Raw genomic sequence first — 25924 nt, forward strand, 5'->3', positions numbered from 1 at the left:
CCCTCCCCCGCTCACCATATCAGTGAGACAGTCTTCCACCACATCGAAGTTGGTGGTGTCGGTTGCGTTTGCAACGTCTGGGATGAAAGGTGGCCCACAAGTCCTCAGTCCCTCCCAGTCAATGCCTGCAAAGAATGGGTGCTCCTTAAAGTCCTGTGCTCCATTGCGTCCAAGGCGAGACTCCCTGTTGCAGATTAAGCCACAGATGAGGTCTTGGGCTTCCTCAGGAACTTCAGCCACAGACAGTGGGAAGTGGAAGTGCTCCTGAAAACAAAGGCAGACAGGAGGACACCATTATCAGAACAATAGAGTGGGCTGTGTACATAGCAGGGGAGGATGGCATTAAACTGTTGGCACTGGAGTAGTTGAATTCCATCATCTACCATGCAGCTGGCATTAGAGGGTGACCACACCCCAAATAAATGGGCTGATACAAAGCTGTCAACATAGAGAGGGACAGCAAATAATAGGTGCACGAACATCAAACAACACAAGCAGGAACATCAATAAATAGATGCAGTAATCTCAATGGACTTGAACACCAAGGGAACAGGAGCACAGCAACGCCAATGGATGTGCTGCAAGAACTTTCATGCACACCTAGAGGATCACATGTTGACAAATGGAGGACCACAGATAGACAGTTGCAGGAACGATTTAGTACAGGACCGACACAAGGACTGATAGGCCAGCACAGAAGGCCAACAGACACCAAAAGAGGTGAACAAAGATTAAAGTGGACATGCAGAGAGGCATAATTGAACTGTCTTGGGTTTTCATTGTATTTACTCACTTTAAAATGAATGATTTTTCCATATGTTTCAACTACAGTATCAGCAAAGAAAGGTGTGTGTCCAAAAAACATCTCATAGGTACAGACCCCAAGAGACCACCAGTCACACTCAGGCCCGTAGGAGCGAGAACCATCTTCTACTGCCTGCAGAATCTCCGGGGACAGGTAATCAGGTGTCCCAACTGCCACTGAAGAGCATACCTGTACAGAGAAAGAAGGTGAGAAGGAGTGAATATGCAAGAGGGTGAAAAAGCAAGAAGTGGGAGAGAAAAAATGATAGGCAGAGAGACTGACTGACACAAAGAAAGAGCCAAAGGCAGTAAGAGATAAATAAAGAGAGGTACAATAAAAAGATTAGAAGAGGGAGAGCTTAACAAGAGAGAAGCTGAGTAAGTGAAAAAGAATGAGAAAAACAGACGCATAAGAGACAGAAGCAGTGAGAGTGAGAGAGATGGAAAGAAAGAGATAGATACAGTGAGAAAGAGAGACACAACCCAGGGAAATCAGGGATCATAAGAAACAGAGAAGAAGACCAAACCGAGAAGCAGAATGAGTGAGAGAAAGTGAGGGAAAAATGGAGACCTGGATAAATATATATGTATATATTTTTTTCACTGAAAAAACAAAGGTTACGGGGCATTATAGTTAGGTTCACGTTTTTACTGCACAAAACCATAGAAATTCAGCAGATATAGGTATACTTGCAATTATGCTTATGTTAAGAAACTATAACTCATAACCTAAAGTTACTTTCCGGCACGTGTGACAATGTCTTCAAATAACTATAACTACTGAATGTTCATGGTTTTTTTGTGAGTAAAACCTGAACCTAACTATAACGTCCCTGTAACCTTTGCCTTATTCAGTCAATTTCTATGTTTTTTAAAATGTTTAGTAATATATAAATACCATACATTAATGGCCAACACGCAGCGGGCAATGGCCGCACCAACACCCCCACATGCACCCATGGGCCACGGATCTGCAAAGGATCCACGTCCCTAGATATCTACACATTTTTTCCTTTAATAACTCCAAAACTACTAAACAGATTTAAACCAAATCACCAAAAGCACAATCTGCGGACCAAGATCTAGCTTCCTGCCAAATTTGGTGTAATTCTGTTCAGTGGTTTGGGCTGTAGTCTTGGTCCAGAAAGAATGATTTTTGTAATTTGGTGTGCAAATCTGTTCAGTAGTTTTAGAGTTATTAAAGTAAAAAGATCTATGTATATCTAGAGATAAAGATCCACTACAGATTCACTGTAGATCCGGGCAGATTCGCAGAGCTGCACAGAAATGCCGTGATTGACTGGCCACAACCGGAGAGGGAAGTTGCAGTTGCCATTTTGTGCATCAGGTCTCGGTTCCCAGGTGGACAATAAAACATAAAAGTGGTAGAAGGGATCAAAGTTGAGGTACCCTGACCCCACTGGAGTGATGGAGGGATCTGTGAGGGACCCCCATGGGCAAGAAATTGTCCAAAAATGTTTATTTTTAAGAGCACGATGATCTACAGCAGATCCTCAAATCCAGACCCCAATTAAAAAAACACATAACCTTACTCATACACCCACAAACCTACTCACGCACTCACACAGCCACATACACACCAACACATCCACTCACACACGCATTCATACACCCACTCACAGACCCACAAAACCACTCAGACGCCCACTCACAGACACAACCACCTACACATCCACACAACCACTCACACACCCCCATACAGCCATTCACACAGCCACTAACAGACACATGAAACCACTCACACATCTACTCATAGACCCACACAGCCACTCTCACACACACTTGCCCACTCACACAACCACTCACCAGGGCCGTGGCCAGGAACCTATGTTTTGGGGGGAATGGCCCCTGGTAATCACAACATAAATGAAAGGGATTATGGGCAATGCTGATCATGGTCATGGGTTGGTGTTTTCTACCTCAAGGAATGTTTTCTGCTAAGCGTGGGTGTCTTTGATGTACCCACAAAGCATCTTCTATTAATCTTTTTATGGTATTATTCTGCCCGGGTGAAATTTTAGAAAGTGTGTTGCCTTTTAAATTACATTTACCGACTGTAATGCAACTCCTGTCTCAGTGAGTTGATGCTTACTGCTGACAACTGTTGGGATATTCACATCACATGTTCTAGTCCGACTATGACAGAAATAGACTTCCATACTTTTATTTTGATTCTTCTGAAATTGCCAAACTGAGTATCATTAATAAATGATGTAATAATAGCAATTCCTGTTAGTTACAGCTGATATACACTTCAGAAATGTATTAAGAAAGGCTATGTGAGCACGAGCCACTCATCAGGGGCCTGCATACTGTGCATGTATCACAGACTTTCAGAATATGAATATATTTGATGCCTGCAAATTGTACATGTATCGGGGGCTGCAATGCTATGAATATATCTGAGGCTTCCGTACTGAGAATGTATCTGAGACATTCAGACAGAGCATGTAGTGGAGGGACAGAAATTGTGCATATGTTAGAGGCATGTATCTGAGTCAGGCCTATGACATATCCACATTACATACATATATTCCACTGTAAACAATACATTACAGAGAAAACGGAAATTATACTTTGCCGTACTTACAGGCATACCGGAATGAGTTTGACATACACCAATGTCTGGAAACAATATATTAGATTATGCTAGATTTTCATCTTGTACATTTATTTATTAAACTGCTGCCATTTGAACTGCAGAAAACTGTCATATTCTATTACTGACAATAACCTCAGCCCTATTTCGAAGCGTCCTCAAGAACTCCTACATCAAGAGAAACTTAAAAGAAACAAAACCTCGGCCCAGCAGAACCTGTGAACTAATGACCAATCTCCAATGAATATAACATTCCTCTTCCAACAGATCAAGTATCAATGAGATTCTACCACACTCTTAAACTTAGTTCAGCACTGACTCTGGTGTTGTAAGATTACATCATCTCTCAAGTCCTCTTCAGTGCTTATTCCTCAGTTTTCTACCACACAGATCTTTCTCCAGCTCTAAAACCTAATACTATAGACGGCTCTGGCTGGGATCGCTGCTTTAAAGTCACAGACCAATAGATTCCTATTAATCACCTCAAACTTAACTCATTATAAGTTGTGATCCTCACCAGCAGGAGCCGGGGGAATTATTTTCCAGCAGCCACCTGCTGTGATACATGCAACATAGGAGTCTGCACTCAAGTCTGGCACCACCCCTCAACAATACATGCACTGGTAGTACATCTTTGTTTATACAGACAACTGGCCTCTGAAACTTATTGATGGCAAAGGTAAGAAACCATCTTAAACAGCTGCAATTTTGGATGTTGGTAAAAAACTGTATGTTCCCACACAAATGGGCCACTTACAGTACAGTCCCAAACCAATGCCAGATGTAGAAAGAATCGGTTGCCCACACAAATATGGTACATATCAACACGGTACATAGCCCCCCTTGCTTCGCTCCACAATTAAGCACAGATACAATTTTCTCAGGATATAATGGGGGCTCCACATTGGATCTTCAAGATGATGCCAAAAGTATTCCCACATAAGCCATACTATGAACTCACACTCTTCCAACCAAAGATAACAATTATGAGTACCAGCTGATATGACTGCACCTCTTGCCGTTCTTTGCTCCTGCACAACACCAAGGGGGTCATTCCGACCTCGGCGGTCTTTTCAATAGACCGCTGAGGGACCGCCGTACGGAAGACCGCCAGTGCTGGCGGTCTTCCGCATGGGCCATTCTGACTGTTGGTAGCGCTCCGCCCGTTTCCGGACGAAGAGCCGCCAACAGCCATACTGGCGGCAGGCGGGGAAGTGGAGGTAGCTCCACCTCCACCGCCACGCCAACAGAACACCGGCCAGCGAATCACGACCTGCGATTCGCTGTGGCGGTGTTCTGTTGGCGTGTCGGTGTCGGCGGAGCTGCCCATTCCCTCCCGGAGGATCACCAGGAACAGGTAAGGTGATCGTCCACTAGGGAAGGGGGGTGGGGGGGTGTTGTGAGTTGTGTGCGTGCATGGGGGTGTGCGTGTGTGTATATTGAGGGGGCTGGTGAATGCGTGCATGAATGCGGGGGTGTGTGTGTATGTGCATGAATGCGTGCATGAATGCGGGGGGTGTGTATGTGCATGAATGCGTGCATGGATGCAGGGGTGTGTGTGTATGTGCATGAATGCGTGCCTGTATGTGTGTATGTGTGTGTATATGTTGGGGGTCGGGGTGGGGGACGGGGGTCCTGCAACCTTTTGGGGGTGGCAGGGGTGGTGGGGGGGGGTAGGGGAGGGAGTCGGGGTGGGGGTTGGGGGTGGGGGAGACCCCTATCAGTGCCAGGGAAGGGATTCCCTGGCACTGATAGTGCTCACCGCCATGGATTGCATGGCGGTCCCCAACTGCATGAAATCCATGGTGGTAAGCCGGGGTCAGGCGGGTTGGAATACCGCCAGCGGTATGTGACGACCGCCGGGCTGGAGACCCAGGTCTCCAGCCCGGCGGTCGTTACCGCTGTGGTGGTCGGAACGGTGAAGCGGCGGCTGACCATGGCGGTAACCGCCATGGTCAGAATACATGAAAAAAGACTGGCAGCCTGTTGGCGGTCTTACCGCCGCTTCACCGCCGACCGCCAGGGTCAGAATGACCCCCCAAATCTCATCCCATATATGCCACGCTATACCCGATCCTCTACAAACCAAGCTGAATGCACAGAGTAGCAGTCACAACTTTAAATGCCAGCATGGCAGAGCCATCCTTCCAAGATAAGTAAACTGAGTGCCAATAATTGGATTGGAGTAATACCCGTTACTCATAGCAACAACAGAAGTGCAACATGAAGGGTTAGTATGAGAAAAACAAGTTACAAATTAATGTTATTGAAAGACAGTGTGTGTTTGGAACAAGGTTAAAAAAACAAAGATACAAGTAATTTATTGTTGAGACGGGAATGTTCTCTGCACAATATGCAGTCGTGCCCCCTGCCCTGTGCACACAAACTACATACTGTTGATCTTGTTTTTTTTTCATGCCACGCACTGTTTTTTTCTGTCATGCCACACACTAAACCTGTATGCACTCACTAATCTAGGCTCGATCTTTGACAGTAATAAGTTCTGGAAATAATCATTAACTTTGAGGGGCACACGTAGTGCACCCTCATAGTGACTTGGAGCATGGTGGTGGCAGTATACCATGGGAGTGAATTATGGTAACAGTCCTTTTCACCAGTGAGTCACGAATACATACCTACTGGCCCATTCATCCAAAAGTTCTGCTGCTCCAGATGACCAGAGAATCCTGAATGTGACAGCCTGTGTGTTGTCAGTGACTGCCGGAGAAAGTACTAAGCTGTGCATGAGCGATACTGACCTGTGGGTTCCATTTTGGAAGCCATCAGCCTGGACCAGGATACAAAATGGAGGAAAAGATGCTTTCTCTAAGACAGTATAGGTGTATTGCTGGCATCTCATAGAAGGAAGTGGAAACACGAGATGCTATGGTGAGGAAACAAGAGACAGGCTTTTGTTAGAAGGTCCATGGTCTGATACATGGGCCAGCAAATCACTGCAGCTGCCACCAGGAGGTATCCCTCGAAGGGGGCAAGAATCTTGTCTCGCTTCATGATCTATGTGAGGAGTGGTCATAAATAGCTGGGTACAGCCTACTCTCACCTCTTTGTACTTCTGTGGGAGCAGAGGTGGGCTGTGCAGAGCATCCTTACAGACAATGGCCAGGCCTGGAAGGTGGCTTGGCCAGGACATATCAAAGGGGAACTGACCCAAACGTAGGCGTGGGGTCCGTCTGACTGAGACTCAATAAACAAAAGTGCAGAAGACTCACTGTATTGCTGGATCAGACAGTGCGATCTTTGTTTAATATTCCTGTCATAGACATCAGGTTTCTAAATTGGTGTGCCTGTGTAATGGACTCAACTGAAGCTGTGATAAGTGCCCGCTGGTGGCCTGTGTGCCCCATTAGATGACTGAAGGATCATAACACTGACAAGTGTGTTGTTGGATCCTGAAGTCATCCAAGAGGTACCCTGGTGTGACCATGAAGAATTGAGGTCACCTTGAGGCACTGCATGCCGAAGATAGCAACTGCTCTCCACAGATGAACTACCATTTGTAGGCATGTGACCGGCCGGCCCAAGAAGAAAAAGCCAAGTACTCACCATAGCACAAGAGAGAGCCGCGATGTAAGTCAAGTATTCACTGGATTGCCGGATCAAGCTGTGATCTGCTCCTACCACCCAAAACAGAGACATTACAAGTCTCTGCTCCTGCAGCATTCCTTTCGACTGATGGTGCAGTACAGCTGGCTGCCGCTCAGCCCCCAAGAGGAATGCTGTTTGCCATCCTGGAGCCTCATGCTTGCTGCTGGGGAGATCCCGCTGGTAAGTGAAGGCAGAACCTCGCCCGCACTGCTGATGTACTGCTGCACGTTATGTGGAGGCTTCCGGCTGCTGCTGCTCAGGGCCAAACATTGCTCCACATACCTACTACAAATTTGATGAGAGGCTGAAAGGGTCTAGGCCCGGCTGAATGCTGAAAGGGTAGGGCCCACTTAGAGACAGGAGAAAGCCTGCGAGTCAGGAATTCATGCATGATTGACTGTTTTGTGGAAATCTATATATTTTGTGTAATAAAGTACTTGCCTAATGTACAAAGAGAAGAACTAGGCTGGACATTAATCTTAATGTGCTCCTGAAGGAGGAGGTATTTATTCTTGAACCTAAGTAACCCCCACACTAATATCCCTAAGAAGCCTATGACTGCTAACCTATGTTACTACTGTAAGACATGTGTGGAAAAGTTTGTACTTGGTCCAGTTTGGAGAACCATAGCATAATTGGCCCTAGGACAGCAGTGGTATAAGGCCTCAACTCCCACAGTTGTGCTGCAGTAGCCTTTTCCTGCCAAGTGGCCTCCTGATTTTGGTCTGACAGTCATTCTTTCATTCAGTCAAAACATTTCAGTTCTGTGAAACAATATTATGGAACCAAACACCATTAATGTCTGAACTGCATATCCGTATTTAACCCCTTCGCTGCCAGGCCTTTTCCCCTCAGGTGCCAGGCCTTTTTTTGACTATTTGGGGCAGTTCGCGCTAAGCCCTCATAACTTTTTGTCCACATAAGCTACCCATGCCAATTTTCCATCCTTTTTTCCCAACACCCTAGGGATTCTAGAGGTACCCAGACTTTGTGGGTTCCCCTATAGGAGACTAAGAAATTTGCCAAAATACAGTGAAAATGTCGTTTTTTTCAACAAAATGGGAACAAAGGGCTGCAGAAGAAGGCTTGTGTTTTTTTCCTTACATTGAAATCTGACTGTTCTTTGCAAAGTGCCTAGCTGTAGATTTTGGCCTCTAGCTCAGCTGGCACCTAGGGAAACCTACCAAACCCGCTCATTTTTTTAAACTAGACACCTAGAGGAACCCAAGATGGGGTGACTTGTGTGGGCTCTCACCAGGTTCTGTTACCCAGAACCCTTTGCAAACTTCGGAATTTGGCAAAAAAAACACTTTTCCCTCACATTTCGGTGACACAAAGTTCTGGAATCTGACAGGATCCACAAATATCCTTCCACCCAGCGTTCCCCCTAGAATCCCAATAAAAATGGTCCCTCACTTGTGTGGGTAGGCCTAGCGCCCGCAAAATGATTTGCCCCAAAACACAATGTGGACACATCACATTCTCCCACAGAAAACAGACCTGTTTTTTGCAAAGTGCCAAGCTGTGGATTTTAGCCTCTAGCTCAGCGGGCACCTAGGGAAACCTACCAAACGTGCGCATATTTGAAAACTAGACACCTAGGGGAATTCAAGATGGTGTGACGTTTGGGGCTATCACCAGGTTCTGTTACCCAGAATCCTTTACAAACTTCAAATTTTGGCTAAAAAACACTTTTTCCTCACATTTCAGTGACAGAAAGTTCTGGAATCTCAGAGGAGCCACAAATTTCCTTCCACCCAGCGTTCCCCCAAGTCTCCCGATAAAAATGGTACCTCACTATTGTGGGCAGGCCTAGTGCCCGCGTTAGTAAACGCCCCAAAATACAACGTGGACACATCACGTTTTCCCAAAGAAAAAGGAGCATTTTTTTGCAAAGTGCCTAGCTGTGGATTTTGGCCTCCAGCTCAGCTGGCACCTAGGGAAACCTACCAAACCTGTGCATTTTTAAAAACTATACACCTAGGGGAATTTAAGATGGGGTGACTTGTGGAACTCTCACAAGGTTCTGTTACCCAGAATCCTTTGCAAACATCAAAATGTGGCACAAAAAAAAACACTTTTCCCCCATATTTTGGTGACAGAAAGTTCTGGAATCTGAGAGGAGCCACAAATTTCCTTCCACCTAGCGTTCCTCCAAGTCACCCGATAAAAATGGTACCTCACTTGTGTGGGTAGGCCTCATGCCCACGACAGGAAATGCCCTAAAACACAACATGGACACATCACATTTTCCCAAATAAAACAGAGCTGTATTTTGCAAAGTGCCAATCTGTGGATTTTGGCCTCTAGCTCAGCCGGCACCTAGGGAAACCTACCAAACTTGTGCATTTTTTTAAAAGTAGACACCTATTGGAATCCAAGATGGGGTGACTTGTGGGGTTCTCACCAGGTTCTGTTACCCAGAATCCTTTGCAAACATCAACATTTGGCAAAAAAAACACTTTTTCCTCACATTTCAGTGACAGAAAGTTCTGGAATCTGAGAGTAGCCACAAATTTCTTTCCACCCAGCGTTCCCCCAAGTCTCCCGATAAAAATCATACCTCACTTGTGTGGGTAGGCCTAGTGCCCGCGACAGGAAATGCCCCAAAACACGACGTAGACACATCACATTTTCCCAAAGAAAACAGAACTGTTTTTTAGCAAAGTGCCTAGCCGTGGATTTTGGCCTCTAGCTCAGCCGGCACCTAGGGAAACCTACCAAACCTGTGTATTTTTTAAAACTAGACACCTCGGTTTATCTCAGATGGGGTGACTTGTGGGGCTCTCACCAGGTTCTGTTACCCAGAACCCTTTGCAAACTTCGGAATTTGGCAAAAAAAACACTTTTCACATTTCGGTGACACAAAGTTCTGGAATCTGACAGGATCCACAAATATCCTTCCACCCAGCGTTCCCCCTAGAATCCCAATAAAAATGGTACCTCACTTGTGTGGGTAGGCCTAGCACCCGCAAAATGATTTGCCCCAAAACACAATGTGGACACATCACATTCTCCCACAGAAAACAGACCTGTTTTTTGCAAAGTGCCAAGCTGTGGATTTTAGCCTCTAGCTCAGCGGGCACCTAGGGAAACCTACCAAACGTGCGCATATTTGAAAACTAGACACCTAGGGGAATTCAAGATGGGGTGACGTTTGGGGCTATCACCAGGTTCTGTTACCCAGAATCCTTTACAAACTTCAAATTTTGGCTACAAAACACTTTTTCCTCACATTTCAGTGACAGAAAGTTCTGGAATCTCAGAGGAGCCACAAATTTCCTTCCGCCCAGCGTTCCCCCAAGTCTCCCGATAAAAATGGTACCTCACTATTGTGGGCAGGCCTAGTGCCCACATTAGTAAACGCCCCAAAATACAACGTGGACACATTACGTTTTCCCAAAGAAAAAGGAGCATTTTTTTGCAAAGTGCCTAGCTGTGGATTTTGGCCTCCAGCTCAGCTGGCACCTAGGGAAACCTACCAAACCTGTGCATTTTTTAAATCTATACACCTCGGTTTATCCAAGATGGGGTGACTTGTGGGGCTCTCACCAGGTTCTGTTACCCAGAATCTTTTGCAAACATCAAAATTTTGCCAAAAAAAACACTTTTTCCTCACATTTCGGTGACAGAAAGTTCTGGAGTCTGAGAGGAGCCACAAACTTCCTTCCCCCCAGCGTTCCCCCAAGTCTCCCGATAAAAATGGTACCTCACTTGTGTGGGTAGGCCTAGTGCCGGGGAAAAGAAATGCCTCCGAACACTATGTGAACGCATCAAAATGTTACGTACTGCGCTGGACTTCTCACCTCTGGATACCGGGTTGGCGAATACACCAAGTCTTCTACAGGTTCTGGATACTCCCAGATAGGGGCAACCCCTTCTAGTAGTCACGGTGCCGCTTGACAGGCTACGCCAAAGCAGACCATACCCTCCAGGAGTCCCAGAGGGAAAAAAAACCAACACTGGGGAAAAAACCTCAAACAGGAACTCCTGAAGAAAAACAAGAAAAAACAGGGCTAAGCAACAGGAAACAAAAATAGGCAAAAATCTCCCAAGGCAAAAGCAGGAACAAAGAATAGGCAAAAATCTCCCAAAGCAAAAAGCAGGAACAAAGAACAGGAGTGAACAGCACAACCAGAAGGAAGTGTTTGCAACGCAAGGTGGAACAAGACTGACTGACTTATATACTGAGAAAAGGGAAGTGACATCACAGGAAAAGGAAAGGACACCATCTTAAATTTGGAAGAGCCCATAGATCAGTATAGGAAAAAGAAAGTAGTATAAAAGAAAAACAGAGCATGCTGGGACAAAAACACGAAGAAGACAAGATGGACACAACATGGACCTCTAGAGACAGGTAAAAAGACCAGACAAACCCACCAAAAACAAAAAGAAGAAAAAAGGGCTACAGGTAAGTGTAGCGTGACCGGGAGCGAAATATGTGCTTCCCAGAATGTGTAGTCAAAAAACGCAGGGAACGGCGCTCCGAGTATCGGTAGCGCGTTCCATCCGCGAGGACAGAAAGAGACACCGCGTCTGAGCGCGGCATTACAGTAGGTCCCCTCCCCGAGGCACCAGGTTTGTCAGGATGACTGTCAAAAAACAGGCGGACCAAACGGGGAGCATGGACGGAGGAAGCATCCTCCCAAAAACAGTCACTGAGAGGGTATCCTTTCCAATGGACCAAAAACTGTAGTTTGCGTCGAAAAGTTCTGGAGTCACAGATTTCTTGGACTTCATACTCAGGCTGTCCGTTAATAGAAAGAGTAGGCGGACGCTGGAACTGGCGATGGTATGGATCAGGAACAAAGAGTTTTAACTGGGACACATGGAAAACAGGATGAACCCTCCAGGTATGAGGTAAGAGGAGACGCACAACTACAGGATTCAGGACTTGCGAAATCCGAAAAGGTCCTTAAAAACGTGGCTTGAACTTATTGGTGGAAAACTGGGAAGGTAGGAATCTGGAAGAAAGCCACACCTTGTGGCACACTTGATACAAAGGTGCGGCTTGTCGATAACGATCCGCCTTTCATTTCATTGCTTGTTTCGAAGCTAGGAGAGTTGCGTGAAGTAGGCCCTGGATTCGACAGATCTGTCATGAAAAAGAAGTGACAGCAGGCACAGAGGAGGATGTTCGGGAAACAGTAGTGAAAGTCCTCGGATGAAATCCATAGGTACAATAAAAGGGTGTGGTCTTGGTCGCACTATGTATTTTGTTGTTATAGGAGAACTCGGCAAGAGCAAGATACTCCGACCAATTGCTTTGTGTGGCATTGCAGTAACATCTCAGATAAAGCTGAAGTTCTTGATTCACTCTTTCAGTTTGCCCATTAGTTTGTGGATGGAAACCAGAGGATAAAGAAATCTCAATGTTAAATAAGGCACAAAAGGCCCTCCAGAAACGTGATACATATTGAGGCCCTCTGTCTGAAATGACCTCTTGCAGAAGACCATGGAGGCGAAAAATATCCCACAGAAAAATGCGACTCATTTCTGGGGCCGTTGGTAGTTTCTTCAAGGCTGAGAAATGGGCCATCTTGGTGAATGAATCTACGGTCACCATGATTACTTGGTTACCAGAGGAGGTAGGTAGAGAGCATATGAAATCCATGGATAGAGTACACCAAGGAGCGGAAGGAACCGGTAAAGGTCTTAATAAACCTGCCATCTTAGTTCGGGGTGTCTTAGTCTGAGCACAGACTGGGCATGCTGACACATAGGTCTCAGTGTCTGTCTTAAGTGGTCTCAGTGTCTGTCTTAAGTGAAGGCCACCAAAAAGATCGCTGAAGCAGCTCCTGGGTCTTCCTGATACCTCGATGACTGGCTATAGGAGAATCATGGCACATTTGTAGAGCTTCTGTCTGCACTTCCTTGGTAGGTAGAAAAAGGGCATGTTGATGATAGAAGTAGTTGTCCTTCTTCTGCAAAAAAGGAGTCACTCTATCCCATTCTGAAGCAGACAGAAACTGGTACTCGGATTGAAAGCGTTCTTGAAAAGATTGAGTAGCTCCGATGATTCTGCTAGACTCAATAAGAGGTGGAGAGGAGTTCTGGGCTATGTCAGGATATCTGCGGGATAAGGCATCTGCCACTGAATTCTGGGTACCAGGTATGTACGTGATCACGAAATCAGACTATTGCAACACTGAAAACTCCGAAGACATTGGAGATTACGATGATCAATCCTGGCTTCAAAAGGCTCTATGGAACCCATCAAGAAATGCCTCCATTCTTTACAAGCTACTTTGAGCACGAGTAGTTCTCGTTCCAGTACAGAGTAATTGCGTTCAGCCTCTGATAGGATATGAGACAGATAAAAGATAGGATGTTCCAGTCCATCGTTGTCTTGTTTTTGTAGCAGAACTGCCCCAATAGCTCTGTCTGAGGCATCAGTCACAACGATAAATTTCTTGGTATTGTCAGGATGACGCAACACAGGTGCTTGGGTAAAGGCTGTCTTCAATTCTTGAAACGCGTGTTCAGCATCCTTGGTCTAAACGAAACCTTTCTTCAGGTTCTCTTTCTTAATTGTTTGTGTTATGAAACTTTGTAGGTGGGTAAAGTTCTGAATAAACTGACGATAAAAGTTTGATAAACCAAGGAAACATTGCGTTTCCTTAATGGACGTTGGAGAAGGCCAATCTAATATGGCACTGACCTTGTCAGGATCCATGGATATTCTGTGTTGATTAATACAGAACCCCAAATACTTTACTTCAGATTTATGGAACTCACACTTCTCAGATTTACAAAACAATTGGTTTTTCTTGAGTCTTTCCAGGACTTGCAGGACATGATTTATATGTTGCTCAGGATCACGGGAATATATCAAGATATCATCCAAATAAATGACTACATATTGGTTGAGTACATCAGAGAACACTGAATCCATAAATCGTTGAAAAACAGAAGGGGCGTTGGTCAGTCCAAAAGGCATAACACGGTACTCATAGTGCCCAAAAGGGGCACGGAAAGCTGTCTTCCATTCATCTCCTTCCTTGATCCGAAGGAGATGATAGGCACCCCGTAAGTCTAATTTGGTAAATATCTTGGCTCCTTGAATGGCATATAATATATCTCTGATTAAAGGCAGCGGATATCGATCCTTAATCGTTATTCTGTTGAGTTCACGAAAGTCAACACAAGGACGCAGATCCTTGGTCTTCTTTGGGACGAAGAAAAGAGGAGCCCCAGCCGGGGACGTGGAAGGAGCAATCAAACCGTTAAGTTATTGTCTAAATATTCCTTTAGCACCTTCTTTTCTTGGTCTGTCAGAGAATACATTCGACCAAAGGGGACGACTTCATCCGGAATTAAAGGAATAGCACAGTCATAACTGCGATGAGGCGGCAAAATAGGATTACTAGGTTTCTGAAAAATCCTGATATATTCCTGATAACAATCTGGAAATCCCTGGATCATATTGATAGAGTTAGTGTTATCCTTAGTTGACTGACAGGACCTTTTGGGAGTCCAATAAGAAGTAGTGGAATAACAATTCTGTTGACAAAATGAAGACGTTAGGGATATAGTTCTTGTTTCCCAATTGATATAGGGGTTGTGTCGGGCTAACCAGGGTATTCCCAAAATCATGATGTGATTTGGTAAAGCTATAAGATCAAAGGCAACATGTTCTTGATGCCCCCCAAATGTCAAAGAGTAGGAGTTGAGGCCACCACAGGTCCTGAGGTTCACGGAGAGCCATCCACTGTGTGAACCTGCTCAGGAGTCTCTTTAAGAATGCGGGGAATTCCTTTACTCGTAGCCCAGGTCTCATCCAGATAGAGTCCACTGGCTCCACAATCAAGGAGAGCCAGAAGGTGTTCTTCTTGATCTTGTGAACTTTGTAACTTGACCGAGAGGATAAACAGGGTGGTCATGCTTTCTTTGGAGGAACATATTGATGGTACTTCAGCTCCTCCCGTCTCCTTCCTCCTTACAGGGGACGGGAGCTGGCGTTCCCGCAGGTCTTGAGGGACGTACCGGACAGCTACGTATCAGGTGGCCAGCCTTACCACAGTACAGACAAAGTCCCTTTCGTCATCGTTCCTCTCTTTCTGACTCCGTCAATGGCCCACGAACCAGTTCTATCTGCATGGGATCTTCAGGGGGAGTTGGAGGGGCTTTGGATGGAATATCTTCCGTTCGCCGACTGCTAGCACGATAGGTACCAGACTGGTATAAAGCTTGCGTTCTACGTCTCTCCATCTTGCGCTCTCTAAGTCTATATTTGATATTCATAGATTGATCCATTAATTCCTTCAAAGAACAAGCTGGAGAAGAATGTACAAGCTCATCTTTAATTTCTTTATGCAGGCCTCGGCGGAAAAGGGTTATGAAGGTGCGTTCCACCCAGGAGGTTTCAGCTGCCAGCTGTTTGAAGCGGGTTATATACTGCAGAACATCCTGATTACCCTGCTGAATGTCACATAAGGCTTCTTCAGCTGCTGCTTCTACCCCAGGTCTCTCAAACATTTGTTTGAAAAGAGTCAGGAAAGTGGAATAGTTAGCCAGGACTGGGTCTTCTGCAGAAACCAGAGGAGTCGCCCAAGCAAGCGCCGGACCAGACAAGGCGCTGATCAGATAGCCCACCTTAGCTTTATCCGAAGAAAACTGGAGTGGACGAAAGGCAAAGAAAACTGTCAGGGCGTCCAAAAATTCCTTCATCTTTAGAGGATCTCCAGAATATCGAGTAGTAGTGGCAGATACGGGTGGTATGTCCATTGATCGGGAAGACAAGACCTGTCGTAGCGCAGTGTTCTCTGCCCGTAACTGTTGTAACTCTTGGGCTTGTTGTTGGACAATCTGCAACATGGCTTGAGCATTTTCTGACGCCTCTCCCTGTGGATCTTCCATGGCGATCTCGCAACGCGGAATCTTTTTGGCGTTGCAATCAGTTATGTACTGCGCTAGACTTCTCACATCTGGATACCGGGTTGGCGAATACACCAATTCTTCTACAGGTTCTGGATACTCCCAGATAAGGGCGACCCCTTCTAGTAGCCATGGTGCCGCTTGACAGGCTACGCCAAAGCAGACCGTACCCTCCAGAAGGAGTCCCAGAGGGAAAAAAAAACAACACTGGGGAAAAAAACTCAAACAGGAACTCCTGAAGAAAAACAAGAAAAAACAGGGCTAAACAACAGGAAACAAAAATAGGCAAAAATCTCCCAAGGCAAAAGCAGGAAAAAAAAACAGGCTAAAATCTCCCAAGGCAAAAAGCAGGAACAAAGAACAGGAGCGAACAGCACAACCAGAAGGAAGTGTTTGCAACGCAAGGTGGAACAAGACTGACTGACTTATATACCGAGAAAAGGGAAGTGACATCACAGGAAAAGGAAAGGACACCATCTTGAATTGGGAAGAGCCCATAGATCAGTATAGGAAAAATAAAGTAGTATAAGAGAAAAACAGAGCATGTTGGGACAAAAACACGAAGAAGACAAGATGGACACAACATGGACAGAGACAGGTAAAAAGACCAGACAAACCCACCAAAAACAAAAAGAAGAAAAAAGGGCTACAGGTAAGTGTAGCGCGACCGGGAGCGCAATATATGCTTCCCAGAATGTGTAGTCAAAAAACACGGGGAACGGCGCTCCGAGTATCGGTAGTGCGTTCCATCCGCGAGGACAGAAAGAGACGCCGCGTCTGAGCGCGGCATTACACAAAATTATCAAATACTAAACTACCTGTTTTTGCGGGGGCGGGGACCTGCGTTTTTGGTCCTGGGCTCAGCAGCCATACAGGGAAACATACCAAACCCAAACATTTCTGAAAACAAGACACCCGATGGAATTCACGGAGGTGTGAAATGCTTGGATCCCACAATGTTTTCTTACCCAGAATCCTCAGAAAACCTCAAATTTAGCTAAAACAAATTAAATTTTCCCCACATTTCTGTGTGGGATCACGGCACAGGGACAAATTTCATACCACCCAACGTCCCCCCTCAGCCTCCCGGTAAAAATGATACCTCACTTGTGTAGGTAGGCCAAGTGCCTGTGACAGGGAAGAGCCAAAAACATGTTGAAACTGAAGGGGAACCAAAGCGGGTCCAAAAGGGCAGTTTGAAAAAAAAAAAACTTAGGCTGACAAGGGCAGCAGAATTTGTATCGGTATAGATGAGACAATGCTGGGTGGTTTCCTGCAGATTCCGGAAGGGTCCATCACAAAAATGTGGAAAAATGTGTGATTTCCAGCAAAGTTGGAAGTTTGCAGGGCATTGTGGGTAAGAAAATGGTGTGGGGTGCATGTGAAACACACCACCCTGGACTCACCTAGATGTTTAGTTTTCAGATGTGTCTAGTCCTTGTGGATTTCTCTACATGGCAGTGTCCCAAAGTCCAAAAAGTGCAGCCCTCACCATTCCGAGTGGGACGATTTTGAGAGTTAGCCAAGCTCTCATGACCCAAATGTAAAACCAAAACCCCAAATAATCAAATGTCCTCTTGCTTGCTGTGGGATAAGATGTTTTAGTGTGCGGGGGAGAGCTGAAAGACTGTTACCCCCTTTAGTTGGGGTGGGGGCATAACAAGGCCCATACTGGTTGGTAGCTACCACCCCACTATTTTTTTTTAATTCCCTGACATCTAGTATTCTTTCTGCCCCCCCCCCGGGGAGTGGATCAGGGGTAATTGCCCCATCTTCCCACCGGTGGGCAGAACAACGTTGGCCCCATTTTTTTGGGGTGGGGTATGGCTATACCCCCACCTTCTTATTTTGGAAAAAAAATCTTCCCTGGTCTCTGGTAGGCTTTCTGCCCTGACTGGAGCAGATGGGCCTTCCAAAATAGGCCAATCTGCCCCCGGGGGGGCAGATATGGCCAACAGGAATGTGACCCCCATGGTGAGTGACTCTTGCCTAAGTGGCTGTCCCCCCAAAGAAAACAAACACACACCAATCCCTGGTGCCTAAGTGGTTTCTGCCCCCCAGGGGGAAATTCGGCCTAATAAAAATAGGCTGATCTACCCCCAAGGGGGGCAGAAATGGCCTAAAATAAATTTTCCCTCCCAGGGGAACAACCCTTGCCCAAGGGGTTGCTCCCCTTGCGTGAAATTGTCGCAAAAAAATAAAACTCCCTGGTGTCTAGTGGTTTCTGCCCCTCTTGGGTCAGATTGGCCTAACAAAAATAGGCAGATCTGCCCCCAAGGGGGGGAAGAAATGGCCTAAAGACAATTTGCCCCCCAGGGGAGCGACCCTTGGCTAAGGGGTCGCTCCCTACATATAAACAAATAAAATAAACAAAAAAAAAAATCCCTGGTGTCTATGGTTTTCTGCCCCATCGGAGGCAGATCAGCCTAGGGTCGCTACCCTCACGTGAAACTGACAAAAACAAATCCCTGGTGTCTAGTGGTTTCTGCCTCCCTTGGGGGCAGATTTGCCTAATAAAAATAGGCCGATCTGCTCTCAAGGGGGGCAGAAATGGCCTAAAAGTAAATTTGTCCCCAAAGGAGCGACTCTTGCCTATGGGGTCGCTCCCCACATATATAAAACAAAACAAAAAAATGATCCCTGGTGTCTAGAGGTTTCTGCCTCCCCTGGGGGCAGATTGGCCTAATTATAATAGGCCGATCTGCCCCTAGAGTGGGCAGAAATGGCCTAAAAATAAATTGCCCCTCTGGGGAGTGGCCCTTGCCCAAGGGGCCGCTCCCCTTATGACATACACAAAAACAAAACAAATTCCCTGGTGTCTGTATAGTGGTTTCTGCCCCCCTTGGGGGCAGATTGGCCTAATAAAAATAGGCCGATCTGCCCCCAAGGGGGGGCGAAATGGCCTAAAAGTAAATTTGTCCCCAAGGGAGTGACTCTTACCTAAGGGGTCGCTCCCCACATACATCAAACAAAAAACAAAAAAACAAAAAAAAAAGATCATTGGTGTCTAGCGGTTTCTGACCCTTGGGGGCAGATTGACCTAATTATAATAGGCCAATCTGCCCCGGGGAGAGGCAGAAATGTCCTAAAAATAAATTCCCCCCCTGGGGAGCGGCCCTTGCCAAAGGGGACGCCCCCCTTATGACATGAAGAAAAGAAAAAAATCTCTGGTGTGTAGTGGCATTTCTGCTGCCCGATTGCATGGCAGCAGAAATGCAGAGAGACATGAAAGGAGAGGAAATGCCTTTCCTCTCCTTTCATGCCTCTCTCGCAGCCTCCACGTGATAGGAGGAGAAATGTTTTTGCATTTCTCCTCCGATCCGCGCAGGAAGCTGAGCTTCCAGTGCGGTGGGGGCAGCCCCTGATGAGGTCAGAGTGCCATTGCACGCTGACGTCATCAGACGCCACTGGGGTAAGAGGGGGGAGAGGGGCGGGGGTGGAAGGGGAAACAATTCCCTTTCCATCCCTGCCCAGGGGAGGGGGGTGCCAGGACCCCGGGGGGAGTGCTAGCGCTTTCCCCGTGGGACCCTAGCTGGCCGTAACAGTTATGTCCTGGGGCCCGAGTGGTGCTGCCCAGGACGTAACCTTTAAGTCCAGGGCACCCGAGGGGTTAAAAGGGTTGGTTTGACATGCTGTTGCTGCTCTCAAAAGGATAGTCATTTGACATTTCGCGATGATGTTATCCAAACCCTTCAATATATTAATTACAACATAAAAACATGTTTTATATGCAAACCTGGTCACTGAGGAAGTTCTTATGGGGAGGAAATCAAAAATACTGGTGTGGAATGCTTGATATTCCCCTTTGAAATGGAGATCTATCCAAATGACATGGGTATACCACTAGCATCTTGATATACCATACCAAATCAACCCGATTAGGTTAGGCAAAAACGGGCAACATGCAACTTGTTTCATCCAGTCTATTCTCCATTAACTCTGCATGATTCTAGAAGCTGATTAAGCTTGGTTATCCCACAGTTATCCAGGCTTCATTTGACCTCTGACAAACAGCAATGTCTATAATGCTCAAGACTATCTCCGCCCAGGAACCTAGAGTCAGCCAGGGTGGTAATCCCTCTTATGTCAATTAGGGCACCTATGCTCCTGTGCCCCTGTGGCTGCTCACTGATCCTGGACATTTGACCAGACTTGGCCTTGGCCACACCTGAATGATGCGGCTTGCTACCGGGGAGCTCCTCCCCCTCTCCAGGCAGATTTCTTCTACCTCCTTTTCTGCCTCAACTCTGGCAGGAATAGCTGTGAAATGGTGCCAACAGGACACATCTGCTAACTTGTGACCTTGCTAACAGCCAGTTAACAGCCCAAACACCAGTGTGCTTGTGCAACCCTTCTGTCCTCAACACAAGCAACAAGGAGACTCACGGAGGGGATGAGGTGGCGCTGAGCACTGAGAGCATACCATCTGGCTTTACGCCCTTGCCCCATGGGGGCAAACAACAAACAAGCAAAGCAATTCATTGTTGCATGGTCAAAAGATCAATAGACTAAGACTAAAAGGCACATCCACACCTGCAAATAGAGCATGCAAGGACCTAGAGGAGCCACTTTTATCGGGCCAATTACGGCAGAGGGTCCATTTAGGATCAGTCAACCTCCCACTTGTTCCTTTTTTAGCCTGTCTTTGGTCCCTGCCATCATGAGGTTTGGCAAGGTACGTGGCAGCACAAGGTTGGCAAAAAAATGTGGGAGTAAGGAGAAGGCAAAACTGAAAGAGGGTGAACACATATCAAACTCAGTGACACCAGCAACTGCCTCCAATAAGGGGTGTATCACAGCCCCTGCCTTACAGTCCCCTAGGCCCAGTGGTGCTAGGATGGCCAAACTTACAGATTATTTAAAGACGCCCACAGACCCTGGCCCCTCTGTTCAGAGTAACGACCAAACCTGGCTCCATTTGCCATTGCTGCCACTGAGTCGGTCTTTGTTTGAGTATGAATAGTCCCAGCCTCTAAAACAGGAGGCACATGCTTTAAGTCATTCTCTTCCTCCTGTTTTATCTGGTGAGATGGCCACAGTCAACATGAACCTTCTTTCTGTCAAAGCACAGGTGCACACAACAGCCTTGGACCAAACACAGCTAACTCATCAAACACATCCCATCTTTGCCAACTCATCGCCAAGCACCTGGGGAAAAATGTCCCCAACACCCATTCCCCGGGCATACCCAGCCAGGATTTCTGCAGGTACATCTAATCACAGCTTGGACAAAGTCTTACCAGAAAGTGCACCAGAGGACTCCATTGTGATGCAGGATCTTTTATGAAGTCCTTTCTACCAGTCCCATGATGGCATTACAGACCAGCTCAACACCACATCCACCTCAGGTCTGAAACATGATTAAACTCCCTGCTTTCACCTATTAGACTTCCCTAGGGCAAACGACCCACCAGGAATGAAACCAGCCCTCTGGGCAGGTCAGCAAAGGCGGACCCTCCAGAGTGCGACACTGGGTTACACTGCGTCCAAACATCCTGTAGCAAGGCTCTATCTTCCGCCCCAAAACTCATCAATGAGAGCTCCTCACTAGTGGAAAATAACCTAAAAAATCTAAACTTTCCAACTACAAATATGGACTCCGATGCTAGACACCATGGAGGCAATTTCGTCTGCCTCATCGTTCCATTCTAAAAAGCTTGAAATTCCGGTTGATCTACTGAATGCTTTGGCCGCCTATGTGCTAGGCATACATCAAAAACTGCAGGAGATAAATGGACTGATCAGGAGAGCACAGGAAGATCCGGTACCTCTTATCATTCGTATCAATGCATAACAACTATGGATCTCCTCAAAACTGTCCAAACGCTACTCTCAGACATTGTAGCTAAAGTCAAAGCTCCTAAATTTTCTTCTTCCCCGACTTGTGCTGCACAACTGGCTGGCCATCTTTCTACAGACAGCCCCCCTCTACAACACAACCATGCACGAGTAGGACGCTCAACAGTTTTTATGCTTGCAGGTCGAAACTCAACAGTCTTCCCTGGCCAAGCATCATCACATGGATGACTGGGTAAACCATGAGGCAGTAAAGTTGTCCAACATAGTGAATAACCAGGTGAATCTTGAGGGAACAAACCAGCACCACAAGGAGGCTCCTATACCCTTTGACCACCCCAACTTGGCGCAGGACCCTCCTGTCCAAGCCCTAAGAACGTCCTTGGCTAAAAGAGAGCAAAAATGTCTCTGAAAAGCCAGGAACAATAAGAGAATAAGATTGAATCCACTAAACCCCCCTCACTTAGCTACTGCAACAAGGAACCTACAGCTCAGCCATGGCGCAACCACTTCCTCACTGAGACAAAACTACAAGGCTTTGAGCTCCCAGCAGATCCCAATAGAGTCTCAGCAAAATCAGCTCAATCAGAGAACAATTTCTTTATACCCTTTATTTTCAAAGAAGGCAGGGACCTACAACACGCCTCATCAATCAGAGCCCAGACAACCTGACCATCTCTTAAGCAAGGTCACCTCGTAGTACTTGGGACACGGTTCTTCCTATTATATCTAGAGAACCTATGCCGCTGCCATGCAGTATACCACCTACCTGAGACTGCTCAACTCAAATATCTCCACTCCTCGCAAAGTCAGATAGTATTTTTTTACATGTTATTTCTTAGTTTGGCAGGTGTAATAACATAAAATAAACTTTAGCAGAGTCTTACAGTAAAATACAATATTTAGTCCAATTGCACAGTCCTCCAAATGCATTCAAGTTACATTTAAAAAAAGCATATGTTAGCCCGTGGTACCGGATTTCCACCCCCATGTTATTAATGAATCGCTGGCTTTTCCCCAAATGCCCACAAATTTGCGCATAGCACCTATCCCCTGAGCATATAGTTTTTCTTACAATCACATGACTTTCATCTTCACTTCCCATGCTGTGTAGGTAGGAGGTAAAGGCGACTTCCAGGCTTGAAGAATCAACAATTTAGCTATAAGGGATGCATTAAACATAATTTGTTTTGAATTAGTTGACAGACCTGGGTGTCGTGAGATGCCAAACAATGCTCCAGATGGCTCTGGAGTAAGAATAACCATTTGGAATAAAATGCGATTTTTTTAAATTTGCTCCTCGAATCGCTTTATGTGATAGGATATTATGGTTTCTCCACTGCTATAGGTCGATCTTACAGCCTACTAAATTCTCAGCTTCTATCAAAAACCGCGTAAATTCCCATAGAAGGCCTGAAATATAATAAGCTGGATGCATCTGATGCTCTCTTGCAAATAGTTGTTTTAGCTTCACACTCCCACCAGCAAACCTTGTGACTGGGATCATTTCACCACCGATCAAGCCTCCGCAGCCACCTATTTTAATGTCCCAGAGATCTACAGCCTGGGCTCAACTTGATCAGCGGTGTGATCCTTTCCCTCAATCACCCCAACTCCTGCCGATATATCTTTTTGTAAGGTTCAAATTTATCCCACAATACGGTAGAGGTCCTCATGATGTATTAAACTGGAGCACCATCTTACAACTCACATGCGCCCAACATACCTGTAAACATCTACAATCAAATGACATTGAAAGTGGGGATTTGAGGCTCAATCTGTCCGCTCAAGGATCTGAAATAACGATAGTTACATGGGTCAACCCATTAAACGCAACATTGGTATGGCAGCATAACTAAAATTTCACTAATTGGGGCATCGAGATAAGAAGGCCCGAGACAGAGTTATACCCCTGCCCTTTACGCTTTGAGCAGAGACCCAACCCTAAGAGGCTGCCTGCAGCAATTAGAGTTTTAAGGGGAGCCACAGGTGCATCAGTTTTACGGTCACATACAGACCCTCTGCAATTCAGCAACCTAATACATCGGGAGTGCCAACTTCCATGAGGCACGTCTCGTTCCACTTAGATCAGCGTCCCCCTTCAAAGACGACCTGGGAGGTCTGAACTCAATGACAAGGGGGCCTCAGTCATGAACTCCAAAAGCTAAAACTGTGTTCTTGGAATGTGAATGGCCTTGGTAGTAAGGCGGGAGAGAAGAAGTTCACTGCTTGTCTCTGAACTTTTGATATTCTGCTATTCCAGGAAACCCGTTCATTATTTCTGACACCATTAACCAGCTTCAAAGAATTCCATATTGAAGCAATCAAACTTAACCAGACAGGGAGAGCCACTGGGGACCCCCAGTTTCTCTTCCTGCATGGCTAAGTTTGATTGCAGCCCATCTTCAGTAGATACAAGAACCAACTGATCTGGGACTACCTTGGGCCCAATGTGTCGAACTGTCAGCCTCCCCGGCAGCACAAAATGACTTCAGCTTGTTAGTTTTCAACCTATATATCCATCCTGCCCATAAGTTTAAATCTGATACAATAAAGTCTTTGCTTTACTTAAATCTCTTCAATCTACCTTCCTGCAAGCTCGCCTGGTACTGTCAGGGGATTTCAATATGCATTTAATGCAAAGTAGCCCTTCTCCACCCCATGAGTACCAAAAACGCTCACTGCCTACAGTAATTTCAAACTACACCAGAACAGACCATTATGGAAAATTAGGCATCAAGCCTCTTGAAAGCATAGGCTTTCATACATTAAGCATACATTAAATGGCCGCTTCCCCCAGGATCAACTGGCTGCTTTTATTAGGTTGACTCATAAAACAAATGAATTGGATTACACCTTGGCTGATGTTGAGACGTTTTCAATGACATAACCCCTAGAGTGGGGAGAGACCACCTTCCACAGCATGTGGAGCTATTGCCTTGTCGACCAAGAGCCCCCTATCTGAGTGGCCTGCTAGCTTCTCCCAGTGCTTTCAATTTAAACATTTCACATGGTCAGGGTCCTCAGTAGAGGCAATCATGGACTTTGCAAGAGCTTGACCACTAAGCGAACAATCAAGCTTAACGCCAATACAAGCCTAGGAATCTCTGGTCTCCACTCTCATTTCTACCTTTCCCTCACAACCTATTCTGTTGAACAACTGTCCCCAGGCAAAGGCTGCATGGTTTTCTCAAGCATTACTTTTGAAAAAAAGGCAGCTAAACAGTGAGACTTAAGACTTCTCAAATCAGATCCCCTAATCAATCAAGATATGAAGACGAAGCTAGCATCACTAAGACTTGTCTACGGAAAGGCGATCTGGTCTGCCAAAACCTCCTACCAGACAAAACTACGGTCGAACTTTCTCTACAAAAGGAAACTGAAGAATAGTAAACTATTCTGGGGCGAAATCAATAAACTTGCTAATTGTTACTACCACCATCATAATGCTGGTATTTCGGAGGCAGATTGGATAGCACACATAACAGCTATATTTACAACCTGGACTTCCCTGATTACCAATCGTTGAACATATTGGAAGAGTCTAGGCCTGACCAGCAAAGTCCTCCATCAGCTACACTTCGCTAACTCCATCTGACGGCCCGTAGCTGGACGACCTCAGGCTCCAGTGATACGGTGCCTGGCCCGAACGGTCTCCCAAATGCACTATTTAAACAGGATCGATATTTTCGGGCCACCCATCTGACTCAATCACGCCTTCCTCTCCAACTCGATTCCAGCATCCTGGTGAGGCAGCATTCCGCAGCCTATTTATAAATGTGGATCGCAGTCTAATCCAGCAAAATGACAGATTGATTACTCTCATAGATGTTGACGCAAAGATCTATGCCTCCAGCCTTCTGGTAGATCTGGAAGCGTGGGTTTCATCCACAGGAATCATCCCAACAATGCAGACCGGCTTCTGAGCAGGCATGAGCACAACAGCAAATCTTTTAGCAGTCACTCTCCTCGCAGAAAAAGCTATGGCCAAAAACTCAAATCTTTATTCCTGCTTTTTAGATCTGAATGCAGCATTTGACAGGGTCCCAAGGGTTCAACACTGGACCAAAATGGCTAAATGGGGTGCACCCCCCAAACTACTCGAAGCTGTGATCAACTTGTATTCTGACCAAATTAAAATCAACAATGACCATAGAATCACCCGTAAGATCCCTACGCATACTGGCCTAAAGCAGGGGGTGTTAGCCCCCTGCTTACTCA

General features: G+C 46.1%; 1 protein-coding gene across 4 annotated transcripts in view; it reads right to left on the reverse strand.

Moving 5' to 3' along the window:
* The window catches only part of DMPK (DM1 protein kinase), a 751292-nt gene that overhangs the window by 201894 nt on the left and 523474 nt on the right, over positions 1–25924 (reverse strand). For 3 of the 4 annotated variants that reach the window (XM_069207732.1, XM_069207734.1, XM_069207735.1), the window contains exons 7-8: positions 794–994; positions 1–264 (exon numbers count right to left, since the gene is read on the reverse strand). In XM_069207732.1, coding sequence (XP_069063833.1) covers positions 1–264; positions 794–994 — 465 coding nt within the window. The remainder of the gene's footprint in view (positions 265–793; positions 995–25924) is intronic. The other variant, XM_069207733.1, reaches the window with a different exon arrangement.

This window comes from Pleurodeles waltl, chromosome 9 (assembly GCF_031143425.1).
Source record: "Pleurodeles waltl isolate 20211129_DDA chromosome 9, aPleWal1.hap1.20221129, whole genome shotgun sequence".
NCBI classification, from domain to species: Eukaryota; Metazoa; Chordata; class Amphibia; order Caudata; family Salamandridae; genus Pleurodeles; species Pleurodeles waltl.